The sequence below is a fragment of the Parasteatoda tepidariorum genome, chromosome 3, assembly GCF_982258835.1.
Source record: "Parasteatoda tepidariorum strain Cologne lab strain chromosome 3, Ptep-v5.0, whole genome shotgun sequence".
Taxonomy (NCBI): domain Eukaryota; kingdom Metazoa; phylum Arthropoda; class Arachnida; order Araneae; family Theridiidae; genus Parasteatoda; species Parasteatoda tepidariorum.
The window spans coordinates 24,316,750-24,333,533 of NC_141757.1; the positions used below are offsets into that span (position 1 = coordinate 24,316,750).

Here is a 16,784-nt window from a genome sequence, read left to right on the forward strand (position 1 = left end):
AATTAATGAACATCAGGAGCTGCTCTAAAGAAGTAATAGCAACAATTACCTTAACTGTTCCTATTTCACACAAAAGATTTTATTTTAATATTGAAAGTAGTAGTAAGATTTATGCTTTGATATTTTATTTTAAATTTAATAAATCTGAAATCTGAAAATGTTCATGACCATATTTATATCTTATCAACACTAGGTTTACGGACGTTTCTTATATACCTATCTCTACGAACACGCGTCAATTTGACGCATGAACGAATACATCACTAGGCTTACGGACGTTTCTTATATACCTATCTCTACGAACAAGCGTCAATTTGACGCATGAAAGAATACATTTAATTTAATAAATTCAATTTAGAAGATTTTTATCCACCACTATTTCTAAATAATTCGTAGGCTTATATGATTCACCACTTTTTATTTGCAAAATTTACCTAGTATTTACAGTTTTTTAAAATTATTTTGGCGTGTCTGGAGCAGTTGGCATCTCTGCACTAAGAAGCCAATGTAATTATATACTATAAGACAAAATAAATGAAAATATGAGATATATATTTATGAAATATTCTAGTATTTCATTTTTCAATACTCGAACTAAGCAACTGAAACCTTCAAAATCTGACATCAATTGATATTCTGCGTTTGTTCTTTCTATTATTGCTTATCGGCAATAGTTGTTTATCGCTTGTTTCATTTGAGATATCGATAATGCATAACGGATCGAAGTATTATCGGTACATTTCTATTTATTATTGATGCGATAGTTGCATATTTACTCAAAATTTTGTCTTAATCACTATCGCGTCAAATTGACGCATATCCGTAGAGGAAGCTATACCACAAAGAGAATTTCAATATTTCGACGCTTTTGAAGAAAATAGACTTCAATATATATTTACCTCGATCAATGGTCAAAAATCATTACAAGAGATAAAATGAAAAATTCAATCGGGTTTTATAATTTTCCTTACAAAACTCGAAATGCGTCAAAATGACGCGTCCCGTGAACCTAGTGTTAATTTAAACACCTAGTGTATAAACTCTTTTGATAATCATTAATGTGGTTTTAGGTGCTAATGAAATTTAAGAAATTTCTCTTTTCAGTTATTGTTGCAATTTTTATTTCGCTTTCACTGGAAAAAAATGTTTTTAAAAAAGTGCATGTGTTTGTGTTGGCCGATAAGAAATAAGTAAGATTTGTCTGATATAATATCAGCAAGCAAGCCTTTTTTTTTTTGAAGTTTAAATTATAATAAAACTAAGATTACTATCAGCTAAGGAAATAGAGGTGAGATAATTTTTTTATATATACTATATATAACATATTTTTTTTCATCGCTATTTAAAAAAGGTAAATAAAGGTGTAATATTGACTAATCTGATTTGAAAAAAAAAAAAGAGAAAATGAAATTCTGTAAAAAGGCCGAATGGCCAGACAAAATTTGTGGAATAGTGAAAATCTTGAGATCACAGCCGCCTCTCACCCCGGCAAGAGGTAGAAGATATTGTGCGCAGTTCGTTTATTAGTAACATACCCTACTTCTTTCCGGGATGCATGTAAACTCTCTTTACACACATAGTATCCCCTAGAGATTTTGAGTGCGCTGATTGGCTTTCTTGGCAACGCCATCTGTGACGTATGGCTATTTCATTCTGCCATGCTTGTTATTATCAGCATAGAGTGATTTTTATACTCCAGCTTTTGTGTACAAACTTGAAAAGTCGGTTTTTTCAACAGAGAAACTGCCTTCTTTATTTAAAAATGAAGTACAAAACATTTCCTCAAATACTATTACCCTTAGAAGCAATGTTCTAAATTTAGACGATTGCAACAAGTGGGTAATGGAATTTGGGGAACTTACCAATACGAAATGGAATTCTAGAACTTCCAAATCTCATAGACTAAGATTTTTTTGTTGGTAAATAACTAGTTTAGTTATTTTAAGAAGAATTTTGTATTTAATTTTTATGGGAAATGCATTTTTCGTTAAATTTATGATTATTACATGCATGAATTCTTATGAAGCTAATATCCCTCTAATTTATTGAATAACATTGAAATCGAATTTAATTGCCTTGCTTAATTCTTATACTCACTATAAAATGAAAACTGAATAGTTTTCACTTGATTTTTATTTAATTAAATTAATGTTCATCGAATTAAATTAATATTTTATTTATTTCTTGTGGATTACTAAAATTAAATTATAAATATTTCAAATTTAATATTCCTTAGTGGCGCCATCTATTATTATAAATTAAAACTAAGAGATCTGCATTATGCCTACCTATTTATAACTTATTTTTAATGTTTTTCTTTTTTATTTGTGAAATGTTTTATAATACCGAAAAACTATTAATTGATATCTAAGAAATCAAGCAATTGTCTTTTAAGATGCTTATTTTATTAATTTCGGATTGCATAATTCCCATCAAGATAAAAGTTAATGATTATGAATTGTCCATTAAATTAATACCATGAGTAATTAAAGAATAAATTTACAAAAAATTCCCTCTTTTAATTCTAGTACATTTCTATTGGATTGTAATTATTTTTTTGTTATTTAATTGCAGGAAATTATTTGTTTGTCACCACAGTGCGTTTATGAAAGTGCCGCAGGAGAAATGTAAAAGAAGTTTTTGAAAAATTCTAAAATTTTTTTGTTGAACTATAATTATTTTTTTTTTAACATTTTAGAATATTTTCCTCTAAGATACGATAAAATCCTTTTCAAATAATCAACCATAATTTTAAAAATTTAATTATATACATCTTAAAATCTCATACAATAAATTCAAATTTAACTGAGTGGTTCTGCAATCATACTTAATAAATTTAAGTAAGAGATTTTAAATTCTAAGTGCGTAAGGATATTCACAATGCTATTCAATTTGAATATTAATCAATTCTTATATATATATATTACATAAAAGCTGGCTAAAAACTTTAATTTATGTTTAATAATTATTATTATACTAATTTGATGTTTTACCAAAACATGATTGTTTACCTTGCATTTACCTAAAATTAATAACAAAATATTAGCATAAAATTTAAAGCAAATTAGATTTAAATAAATGTGTTATTAGTAAAATAAAATTAATAACGCTGTTTAATTTTTTGAACGAAACTTTAACATTTGTCATAAAATTAGTATGAGAAATATACTGGAACTGATTTATGATTGATTTACATTTTGGGAACAAACTACGGAGAAATGTTATTGGGGAGGAGCTACAAAAAGACGTAACTGAAAGCAATGCCGAGAAAGCCAATCAGCGCTCTCAAAATCTCTTGGGGATACTATGTGTGTAAAGAGAGTTTACATGCTTCCGGGATTAAATAACTTCCAAAGCGTAGGAAAAAGTGCGTAGATGTTCATGATAGTTAAGTAGAAAAATTAGATTTGCATATTTTTTGTAAAGAATATTTCAATATTTAGTTATTAATAAAAAATCTCAATCAAGTTAACATATGTTATATACTGGTGAATTGGTATTCAATATTTATAGTGGTATTTATGCCACCATTATTCAGATTGCAGAATTTTTTATCTGTGATAGAATTCGATGAACAGATACCACTAATTGATTCATGCTGTTTATTTATTTATATCAGTTTTGCTCATTATATTTTTTTCTTCATTTTTTGTTTATAAATTTTTTCTTTTATTATAGCATTTCGCTCATTTTATTTTTCTTCTTCATTTTTTTAAAAGTATTTCGCTCATTATTTTCTTTTTCTTTATTTTTGCTTATTAAATAACTACCAAAGCGTTGGGAAGACTGCGTAGATGTTCATGATAGTTATGCAGAAAAATTAGATTTGTATATTTTTTGTAAAGAATATTTCAATATTTAGTTATTAATAAAAAATCTCAATCAAGTTAACATATGTTATATACTGGTGAATTGGTATTCAATATTTATAGTGGTAGTTAAGCCACATTATTCAGCTTCCAGGAAAAAGAGTCGTTGAATAGAAATAGTGATCCTTCTACGACTGCTGATTCTTCTACAATTAACGTCGCAGGTTGCAAAATTTAACTTCTTCAGCGCGGAGATACTCCACGCACTATTTTTTTAAAATTTTATTTTCATCTGGTTCTTTATTAAGTAATTTATGATTTTTGTTCAATAATTGCTGGCCTACATCAGACTGGAATAATATATGGACACCAATCAACATCCTCTTCAACGAATTCATCGAACTTCTTCAACTTATGGTATATGCTAATCCAACCTCTTCAGCAAAATATAAATTTCATCTAATATAATCAAAACTATTTTCTTGATAGGGGTAAAGCTAAAAGAACATTAAACAATAATGGCGGTAATATTTAATTGGTTTTAAACAAATCTTAAGGAAAGAAAGCGATTAAATAATATTTTTCCCCTGATTAATGTATAACATCAGAATAACATCGGAATTGCGACGTCACTTCAGTGCAGCAAAATTATGCCAAACTTGAAGTTTTAGCTAATGAAAAAGAAAATAAATATGAAATATTTATCGAAATACAGTTCGTATCCAGTGTTAGTCTAATCAAAAAAAAAAAAAACTTTTAAATCAAAAAATGTTAGATAGGAGAATACATAAGAGATGTGTTGTTAATTGAAACGGATGACTTACTAGCTTTTTGTGCAAAGAGAGCTATTGGCACATCTGAACTATGAATATACTGATAAGCTGAAATTCCCATAACATCTCGGGGCATATAACCAGTCATGGTGGATATTCTAGATAAATAAAAAAAAAGACAGATATATTATAACTTTCAAGACTTCATATATAAAATAAAAATTAAAAAAATCTTGAATTTAACATTAAATTCGAACATATTTTGAAACTAAATCGCTGTGCCGACAAGAAAGTGTTTCTTCGTAAAATTCAGATTCAAGAGTAAAAAATATTAGTCTTATTAGACATAAACCTTTGTCTGGATCAGGGGTTTCTAATTTACATGAGGACGGGGCCACAATTAAAAACACAAATCAAATGGCGGGCCACAACTTTATCAAAATTTTATGTAGGACTCTTTTATGTTTGAAGAACATTTATTATTATTGTCAGATTTTTACCAAGTTGTACAAAACAAAAGTATTGAATTGCAAATTAAAATAAGAAGTATATTTTTAAAAATATTTAATTGCATATTAAAAATACAGTAACTTTAGTGTGCACCCATGTAGTAAACAATTAATGTGCAACAGATATCAAATTGTTAAAATAGTATACAACTTTTAAAAGGTTGGTATTAAAACTTACATGGTATCACACAAAATGTTCAATAACAAAACTGAGGTTTGTCTGCTGCAACCACCAGAGAATAAATATTTACATTTTAAATTTCAAATTTACAAATGTGTGTGCAAATATTTTCGTCCAAAATGAGTGATTTCAAAAAGTTAAATCGGAGAATTTCTGCTAGAAAATGTCTGATAGACATATGCTAAATTAAATTCACAAAATACAAAAAAATGAAATAAAAAAGAGCAACATACACGATTATTTTTGTATTTGAATAAATATTTTCCTGGATGCAAAACCTGAAAAAAAATTTTTTTTTGCACTGTTGGTATGCTAAATTTCACAGAAACGAAGAAATTAGGTTTTTATTAAAGAGAAAAGTATTTTAAACCCATCTATATTTTTTACGAAAATTGTCCACAAAAAAATGACAACTAATATATTTCAGTTCACAGGCCATAAAAAAAGGCTTCGCGGGCCGGATGCGGCCCCCGGGCCGCCAGTTGGAAACCACTGGTCTAGATGGTTAGATTCAAAATTTACCCACAAGAAGCGAAACTAACATTTCCTGGTAATTTTAAAACAAAGTTATCGACTAAGTATTTTTATCAGGGGAAATTTAAAATTAATAGCTATGCAATAATTTTTTCTTGCTTTTAAAATTTATCTTAATCATTGAAAATATCTTTTACGTGCAAAACTAATGTTAAATATCCAAATACTTTTAAAGAATAATTACATTTTAAAATTTATAATAAATACAGTTAGAGCTTCTATAAAGTTGTTTACGCTATTGTATGTCAAATAATCTGCTAATTAATTTGATAAAAGGTTAGTTATTTTGCCAAGTTATTCCGACAAGAAAATTTCACGAAGTAAAAGTACTTCCATATTTAAAGTACACTTCCATATTTAAAGAACTGATCAATAATTTTGGCAACTTTGGAGTTGTTTGTCTCCTTTAACTGAGCAGGGGGACGAAGCAGAGCTTAATACTGCTGTGATGCATAGATACTAAGAAATTTAATCGACATACTGCTAATAAAATTTTTATTGCTTATTTATCATCGCTTTTATAATAAAATATACCAAATTAACAGTAAAGTTAAAATAATAACAAATTTTCAAAGCAAAAATCAAGTTTAAATTTGTCATAAGAGGTTAACCGATACATTTGTTTCACTTTTGAAGCAGTATGAATAATTCTATAACTATAATTTGTTGTCAAATACGTTTATTGAAGTTATACTTCTTATGCGACTTCCAACAAGGTTGCGTTAAACGTTTAACGCTACATTTTTATTGGCCGGGAAATCACGTGGTAGGATCCAGTTTTCCCTTATTCATTTCCATATTGTTTTGGTTCTCACTAGCATAAAAATAATAAAAGTCATAAAAGTATTGTTTTTCCAAAAATATTTTTTTAGTTCGTTTTGATACATATCATTTAGTTTGTTTTGATATCATCGAATTAAAAAATACTACCCTATTAAATTATATGTGTAATATAATTTAATAGGGTAGTATTTTTTAGTCAAGGTACGTCTCTTGTGAATATCAATTGATTGTTAGGTTTTCTCTTCTGAAATTACATTATGACGCATTCGCATACATTATTAATAGAAATACATTTTCCAGGGCGAGACGATGAGTCAACCACAAGCACTTCCACTGGTTCAAGAGGTCCACGAGGGAAAAATGCACAATATTACCGTGATTACAGAGCACGGAAGCGCGCGGAGCGGGAAAAAGAGTCGTTGAATAGAACTAGTGATCCTTCTACGACTGCTGATTCTTCTACAATTAACGTCGTAGGTTGCGAAGTTTAACTTCTTCCGCGGGGAGGGACTCCACGCACTATTTTTTTATTATGAGTTATCTTCCAATTTAATGTTTATTATTTTAGCCACAGTAATGGCGCCGTGTAATTATGTTATGCATAACTTTTAATAAGTTTCACTTCACTACTCATTTAACCAACATCTTGTTAAGAGCACTAGCTCACCAACTAATATTTACTAACTGTCTTCATTTAAGAATAAACTTATGTATACATATATAATTAGCATTTAGGAATGTAAATGCTTTTAGCAAAATCTTTCAACAAAAAATAAGTACATTTTAAGTACTTTTTAATCACTATATGCATTAACAAAATGCAAAATAATTTTCAAAGACTTTACATGATCATGATAAAAAAAAAAAAAAAACTAATTTCTGAAAAAGAACTCTTTTCTTGATTATATTAGCCATTTTAAAATGTTCAAGAGATTCTTCGCTTCGATATCAGAAAGTGGAAAAAGAAGCCCGAAATTGAGAATGCAGCAGAGTTGCACATGAGAGTGCAATAATCTTACCGAACCCAGCTCAGCAGACGGACATGCAGACTCGCAAGTATGTAATCAAACATGTAACATGATTGGCGCAATCATACGTTACGGAAAGAAGGTACGTCGAAATGGATTGCGGTTGATTGAATTTCGAAAACGTTGAATAGAACAATGTGGAAACCACGCTTTTGCATAATACGTGGCGAAAATTGGCATGGTAAAGAGAAAAATTTCATTTTCGAGAAGGAAAAACTAAGCACTTTTTAATAACACCCAATGAAAAAAAAAGCATCTTTAAAGGCTCTTAAAAAACGAAAATCGAAAATAAGCACTTTTTAAATACGCTACGCACCATGTGTTAGAAAAAATTAGGGCAATAGTTACAATTAAGATTGCTTTGATTTTTTTAAATAAAAATTATTATTTTGAATTAGGAAACAATCCTCTTCAATGCGAAGAAAAGAAACACAGAATACTACCCGAGCAAAGCTTTATCAGTAAAATGTAAACTGCTGTTTGTAGAAAATGCAACACCATGAAAGAATCATCAGAATCAAATGAAATTTAATGCAGAAACGACTTGTACTGATACAAATAAATGATGAAATTTTCAAAACAAAAGAAACAAATTAAGCGTCCGAAATCAGTATTTGGTGCAGCCACCACGCGCTGCAATAAGTGCTGCTATACGACGTGGCATGGAGTCAAACAGATGTTGAATATCTGCTTGAGGAAGAGAATTCCATATCGCTTGTATGCGCAACCAAAGTTCGTCTTTGGAAACTGCAGGACGCGGATCACGAGTGAGACGCCGACCAACCATATCCCACACGTGCTCAATAGGCGACATATCCGGCGAATAAGCAGGCCAAGGAAGAAGTTGCATGCGTTGTGCTGAACAGAAGTCTCTAACAGTCCGCGCAACATGTGGGCGTGCATTATCCTGCTGAAAGATAGCTCCAGGGATGCCTTGAAGGAAAGGAACGACTTCGGGCTGTAGCACTTCACGGACGTATCTGTTGCTATTGAGATTACCCTCAATTCGTATCAAATTGGATCGTCCATGATACGAAATCGCACCCCAGACCATAACTCCGGGTGTTCGACCACTATGTCGTTCAATAATACACTCAGGAAGGCAGCGTTGACCGGCATAACGTCTAACACGAACACGGCCATCATGGGTCCACAAATTGAAGCGTGATTCATCTGAAAAGACAACTTGGTGCCAATCAGCTCGCCAGTCTCTGTGCTCAAGAGCCCACTGCCGACGCAGCCGTCGATGATCCGCCGTGAGGGGAATCCTGTATAATGGCACCCTTGCACGCAATCCACGGCGCAGCAGACGACGACGAATTGACGAAGCCGACAATTGTACACCTGTAGCAGTAGACCAATGTGCTGCCAGCTGCCTGGAGGAAGCTGTGCGATCATTCACCGCGATGCGGAGCAGGTGTCGATCATCGCGCTCTGACGTCACCTTCTGTCGTCCAGTGCCTGTTTTTCGAGTTGTTCGGTGCTCGTCGGTCCACTGCTTCCAAACTCGCATCACTGTGGAACTGTTCCGCTGCATACGAGCTGCTATTGCGCGATAGGAAAATCCTCCTTCTCGAAGGCCGATTATCCTCCCTCGTTCAAACTCCGTAAGTTGCTTGAATTTCTTATTCTTCCGTCGTGGAGGCATACTCAGGTCTCACTAAACGTTTGCCACTAACAAATAATCATAGACTATTTTCAACGTCCCGCTACAGCACTTTATTTATACGCTTTCAGCATCAATTCAGAGGGCGCTGCGCGCGCCACGCACGCGCGATGGCTCTGAAACTTTATTAATTTGCATAATATCCTATAATTGACATTTGCTGCGAATTTCATTTGATTCTGATGATTCCTTCATGGTGTTGCATTTTCTACAAACAGCAGTTTATATATATAGAGAGAGTGATAACATCTCATAAATTCTTTCAGATGCGGAAAACCATAAAATATACAATAAAATATACATAAAATATACAATATATCAATTTTGTTATTAATTTAAACATTATTCAGAAACACTAAAAAAAAAAACATTTTCGTACATCTCTAAAAGTGCTAATTATTTAGTTATTTGTAATTAAAAAGCATAAACTTCCGTTTTCAGCTAAAACGGGAAGTCACGTGATTATTCACGAACTGATGTCACCTGTGCCTAACCCTGTATACAATCGCTGTGCATTGCGTTTAAGCTTTCGTTCGGATTTACGGAATTAAATCCAGCTGTGTTAAATAGCAAATAAATGTGTCATAACAAAATATATAAATATTCCCATAATTCTTATTTTTTTTTGGCAAAATGTCTTCATTTAACAGATAAATTTTGCCTTTACGTTTTCGATTAAATTCTATGTTTTGCCAACCAGCATTAAACTTAATCAAAGCTGACTGAGGTTTTAATTCAGAACCAATCATCAACTTAAATATTAATAACGACTAGGAGGCTCCGCCCCCTGCTCGCTAACGCTCGCCAACCCCCGAGAATTGCTACGCAATCCTATGTGGTTCACGCCGTGAACCATGACTCGCTGCGCTCGCTCGCCAATGAACACAATGTTCTAGCACAACGACATAATATATCATCATCAAAGACATAGTATTTTATCATCAAAGACATAGTATTGTACTTATGTAGAAGATTTCTACCAATGTTCTTATTGGCTTTTAAAAAAGTATATTAGCTATTTAGATTGTACATGGTGAAAAAATCAAAACATTAGCTAAATAAGAAACATATTAGCAAAATAAATGATCAAATATTGCTTCACTAATATTCTGCATTTTAAAGCGTGAAAATTCAATGCATAAATAAACGCGAAATATAAAAAAATTCAATGCATTTAATACAAACACTTAAACGTTTTTTTGACGTTTAGGTAGCTCCCAGTAGAAAAATATCAATTCAACAACGACCTTTTAAAGCATTCTCACTTCAATTAATTAATTAATTCCTAATTGAGTTTAAATTAAATATTGTCATGTTTTTAGTGCATGAATCTGAATTGAACAACCAGATAATGCTCACTCTGGTTATTGTTATCTGGTTGTCCACTACGTGCTCTTGCGCGCCGAATCCAATCAATTAAAAATGAAAACTGTTGCCAGCGTGAGAAAAGAAATATCATCGGTTTTATTGATACATACATACGTACGTATTAGCGTTTTATATAATATAGATAGACTGTGAATTCAAAATTATTCCAGGTTTGAGTGATCGATCCTTAAAATTCGAATTAGCTGCATACACAAAGAATATGTAAATTAATGTTTAATTTTGATTTAATAAAATTCCACAATTTAGAGGTAGTCTCAGAAAGATTTCCAGAATTTACTACAAAAGGGAGGCACGTGCTGCCTACTTCAGTAGGCAGCACGTGTTCCGTCACAATTTTTACATAAAATTGAATATAAAATAAATAAAAATAAATACCTGTGATCGGCAAAAATAATTTCGCCTTGAGTACCATGTATTGTGAAGTAACAGTCTCTTTGTTCGAAGTATTGCACATCAATGTCTGGCTCTAATTTCACAGGTTCAGCAAATATTAATATTATAGCACGTTCACCAAAATCTTTGTGTCGTCCTATAAATAACAGAAGAGATGTGCTCGAATAGTACTAACAGAATTGTCATTTATTTATAACAGTTATTATTTATGCATAGATTGATGAGTGGAATTTAAATTCAAAAACAATGAAAATACATTTTCAAGTATTCAATTTATTTCAATTTGAAAACAATGTTTAATTATTAGTAAAGGGATTCTTTTTGTCGTCCTATGAATAACAGAAGAAATGTGCTCGAATAGTACTAACAGAATTGTCATTTATTTATAACAGTTATTATTTATGCGCAGATTGATGAGTGGAATTTAAATTCAAAAACAATGAAAATACATTTTCAAGTAATCAATTTATTTCAACTTGAAAACAATGTTTAATTATTATTAAAGGGATTATTTTTGTCGTCCTATGAATAACAGAAGAAATGTGCTCGAATAGTACAAACAGAATTGTCATTTATTTATAACAGTTATTATTTATGCGCAGATTGATGAGTGGAATTTAAATTCAAAAACAATGAAAATACATTTTCAAGTAATCAATTTATTTCAACTTGAAAACAATGTTTAATTATTATTAAAGGGATTATTTTTGTCGTCCTATGAATAACAGAAGAAATGTGCTCGAATAGTACTAACAGAATAGTCATTTATTTATAACAGTTATTATTTATGCGCAGATTGATGAGTGGAATTTAAATTAAAAAACAATGAAAATACATTTTCAAGTAATCAATTTATTTCAACTTGAAAACAATGTTTAATTATTATTAAAGGGATTCTTTTTGTCGTCCTATGAATAACAGAAGAAACGTGCTCGAATAGTACTAACAGAATTGTCATTTATTTATAACAGTTATTATTTATGCGCAGATTGATGAGTGGAATTTAAATTAAAAAACAATGAAAATACATTTTCAAGTAGTCAATTTATTTCAACTTGAAAACAATGTTTAATTATTATTAAAGGGATTATTTTTGTCGTCCTATGAATAACAGAAGAAATGTGCTCGAATAGTACTAACAGAATAGTAATTTATTTATAACAGTTATTATTTATGCGCAGATTGATGAGTGGAATTTAAATTAAAAAACAATGAAAATACATTTTCAAGTAATCAATTTATTTCAACTTGAAAACAATGTTTAATTATTATTAAAGGGATTCTTTTTGTCGTCCTATGAATAACAGAAGAAACGTGCTCGAATAGTACTAACAGAATTGTCATTTATTTATAACAGTTATTATTTATGCGCAGATTGATGAGTGGAATTTAAATTAAAAAACAATGAAAATACATTTTCAAGTAATCAATTTATTTCAACTTGAAAACAATGTTTAATTATTATTAAAGGGATTATTTTTGTCGTCCTATGAATAACAGAAGAAATGTGCTCGAATAGTACTAACAGAATAGTCATTTATTTATAACAGTTATTATTTATGCGCAGATTGATGAGTGGAATTTAAATTCAAAAACAATGAAAATACATTTTCAAGTATTCAATTTATTTCAACTTGAAAACAATGTGTAATTACTATTAAAGGGATTCACTTAATTCAAGAATTGATACGCTTAAAAATTTTTGAACGTTCTCTAATATATTTCAAATAAAATGTAGAAAAAAATTAAGTTATAAAAACTGAGATAATAAACAAGACTAAGGTAAAGTGAACCTACGAAGTGATTTTTATTGAACTAGACAAGAATTTCCCGGGGTTAGCGAGCGATAATGAGTAGGTGGCAAAGTCTCGCTAGTTCGAAGGAAAAAAAAATACATAAAACATATTTCTTAATAAACTATTCTCAATGTAAGTGATATAATGCACGATATATAAAACTGATAAATGCAACAAAACTTTCTCTAATAATTCTAAAAAATATCTAATACTTAATTATATTATGACGCTGTTTCATTTCTCATAACTCAATAAAACAAAACTGATACCGTAAACAAAGTACAAAACAGTTTACTTTCGAAGGCCGAGGGAAGTATACTTCCCACCACTTTTAATTTAGGATCCCATTTGTTAATAACTTCAGCTTTCTTGAAGTGCGTTTGAATAAAATTGGTAACCATTGCTTAGTTTAAAGAAACGTATAAAAGTTACAAAATAAATAATTCCTTTTGAAGTTTGTAGTATTTATAAAATTTATTTTATAAATAAAGAAAAATAAATATCAATAAGTAATATATGGTCGTGTTAAATATATTTACCATAAAAAATTGCCTTTTTATAAACTAAATGGGTTTCTTCTTACTTAATTACTATTCTTAAAACAATTTAAATTCAAAAAATACTTTAATTTACCTTTACTAGAAATAAATGGCCCTTGAAAGGGTTAAAAAATAGGCTTAGAAAAGAAGATAAACCTAATTAGAAGATAAACCTAATTTTACGCAAGAAATTTATGCTTTTTTAAACCCTTAGAATTAAGCGAAAATTAACAGCGAACCTATTTTTTGAAAGCCTAATAATTTTCAAATTACATAAATAAATATTAGAATAAAGTAATTGGAAGAAGAGGTTAGAGATGCTTTTACACGCTGACTGCCGCATCATCCATATACGGGTGACAGCAAAGTTTCAGACCGGACCGCGTCACCCGTATTGGGGCGACGCTTCTTTTACTACGTGCGAAGGATATTCATACTTATTTGAAAAGATATTTCACAGGAAGTAACAAAACTATTGAGTTGTTGTAAGGGTAATGCAAAAACGATTTATTAAGAAAATTATTGTGAGCTGCGTATAAGTCATCTTGTTCATTTGAATCACCAAGAAATAATTTTTTCATTTTCCGTTTCGAATTTTCAACGAATTAGTGGTTAAGACTTTAAGTTATACTCCTCTTTACTCGGCAAAGATTCAACTTGATCATGTAAAGTGGCGAGATAAGAAACAGATGCAAAGCAAGACACAAATTGACAGTCATGATACCGTGGAAACAAACAGAGCGGGAGATATTACTCTTGTGACCACCAGAGACTCGCATTATTAAAATATCGGTGGGAGTACTCAGGGGAATACGTTTCGTACAGCGGTACTCGTGGTCTGAAGGAGACTTCACTGTAAAAAGCGTGCGGCAGTCAACGTGCTAATAAGCATTAAAATAATCTACGAATTAAAAAGAGATAGATGAAAAGGACTTTACCGATCTTTAAGCTTTTTTTCAGTGTCGCAGTACTTTGAGGCATTTCGTCACCAGAATGTATTGAGAGAGAGAAAGACATTTTTCTGTACCGCATCTCCTTGCTACGAGGTAATGGTCGCTGTTGCATACGTACCCTAACGACATTACGAGGATTTGAAGATCCTAAAAAAGTCAAAGTAACAGGGACATTCAAATAACAAATAACAGCGCTATAATAATAACATTTAATAATTTACAATTTTCATTTATATAAAGTGTTTCGTCTTTTTTTTAAAATATATTCTTAGGAGCTTTTTCTATAAAGAATGAATTAAAATAAGTCAATAATAAATCTTGATTTATTTTTGAAAAGATAGTTTTCAAAGAATTACAGTGGCCTTCGGATGCGGTGGGAGGCAAAGCTGGCAGCAAGCATGACATCTCTATTCAACGACAAAGGACATTAAATCTTCAAATTTATTTCCATTATTTTTGTAATGAAATAAAAATTTGTAACATTAAAATTTATTAATGAAGTTTTAGACACGTTTACAGGTGTTCGACAGGGAGATTCTCGCTTCTGTCTTCTTTTTAATATTGCACTTGAGAAAGTTATTCGTGATTCAAACATCAATACCAGTGTTCACATTTTTACTAGATCAGTACAACTACTTGCATATGATGATGTCGATATAATTGCTCGTTCCCTTCCTGCCCTGAAAGAGGCATTTCTTGCCCTTGAGGTGACTGCAAGGCAAATGGGCTTAGTCATAAATGTAGAAAAAACAAAATATATGTTTTTCTCAAGAAACAGAGTCTCAGACTCCTATCTTGAAATAAATTCTTACAGATTTGAAACAGTAAGGAGTTTTACTTACTTAGGATCAATTATTACCGTTGACAACAGAATGACTCCTGAAATAAAAAACCGACTCGATCTGGCAAATAGGGCTGAGAAGATTTATTAAATCTAGCTTTCTTTCTAGAGAAACAAAGTTCTAAATCTACAAAACTCTTGTCCGGCCAGTCTTGGTATACGCTTCTGAGGCTTGGAGAATGACAAAACAGGAGGAAAATTGTATTGCAACATTTGAGAGAAAGATTTTGCGGAGTATACTTGGTGGTGTAAATGAAAACAATAACTGGAGAAGGAGATTTGACTTTGAACTGTACAAGATTTATAAACAACCTGATATTATTAAATGCATAAAAATAAATAGAATGAATTGGATGGTCCACTTGATTCGAATGAGTGATGACAATACAATAAAAAAGATACTGCTTTTTAGACCCACTGGAACAAGAAAGCGGGGAAAGCCGCGGTTGAGATGGGCTGACTCAGTGGAGTCTGATTTTCTCGCAATTAATGAAAAGAATTGAAGATCAAAGGTGAATCAGAAGTCGTCATGGAGAAATCTTCAGAGGAAGACATTGGCTCACATTGGGCTGTCTGGCCAACTATGACGATGATGATGAATGAAGTATTAGGTTATTAAAATTTTAAGGTCATTAAATAGAATGCACAATGACCTTTGTTTTGAAGACCTTTGGTTTCTCACTGATAGCCGCAGCTCCCTGCAACATCTCAACAACTGGACAAAATCAGTATTTCCATCCTAAACAAATTAAAACTCTTGTTTCTTCAGCATAATATTCACCTGAAGTGGATTCCTTCTCACGTCGGTCTCTATGGCAACGACTTAGCAGACAGCCTGGTTAAAGAGGGTAGCAGCCAACCGCATCTTACCTCTTCTGTTCTCACCTATCTTGAACTTTACTCCCTCAAGAAATCCCAGCTTCTCAGGGACTGGCTGATCCCCCCCCCCCAACTCACCATTGGTACAAAGGAAATAAGCCTGGAGTTTCTTTGACTCTTTCCTTTCAACTGCACCCAGGGCTAAAGAGAATAAATCACTCCGCTCTTAGACTGAAGCTACGATTTCCCTCCTCATGACGTCACTGCGTCCACAGATCTCGGTGATCGCAAGCGAAGATATTACGATAACTTTGCATCTTTCTCTTTGTAAAAATAAGTTAGACTTTTTCTGGTTATTAGCTTTCACACTTTACGTAATTAACACATTATTTCCGTTCATAAACATAGTTCAAAAAAACTTTCTTGGCCATTATATTAAAAAAAAAAAAATACAATTTTAAACTTAAAAAAATGTTTTACTAGTTGGCGAAAATGACACTATAAATACTTTATTTTAAAAAGTTCAGTTTTAACTTTAATTATTAAGAAAAATGAAAGCATATATAGACACTTTTTTTTATCTACATATTCTTTTATAACAATAAGTTGAGTTTTTAGAATCCCTGATTTTAAAATATGCCGTTAATAGCAATTTGCTCATACTTAATCATTAGGAAACATCAACCCTAAACGCAAATTACTGAAACAAAATAATAATTTAGGTTCATAATGACATTAGAAATTTTACAATTGCTTATAGATATTTAAATT

At 31.1% G+C, this 16,784-nt stretch overlaps 1 protein-coding gene across 2 annotated transcripts in view; it reads right to left on the reverse strand.

The window, feature by feature from the left end:
- The window catches only part of LOC107443515 (uncharacterized), a 244,531-nt gene that overhangs the window by 21,627 nt on the left and 206,120 nt on the right, over window positions 1–16,784 (reverse strand). For both annotated transcript variants that reach the window (XR_015432458.1, XM_087158966.1), the window contains exons 8-10: window positions 14,339–14,500; window positions 11,048–11,201; window positions 4,634–4,740 (exon numbers count right to left, since the gene is read on the reverse strand). Coding sequence is in view for 1 of the 2 variants with exons in the window: in XM_087158966.1 (XP_087015092.1) it covers window positions 4,634–4,740; window positions 11,048–11,201; window positions 14,339–14,500 (423 nt within the window). In the remaining variant the exon portion in view is untranslated. The remainder of the gene's footprint in view (window positions 1–4,633; window positions 4,741–11,047; window positions 11,202–14,338; window positions 14,501–16,784) is intronic.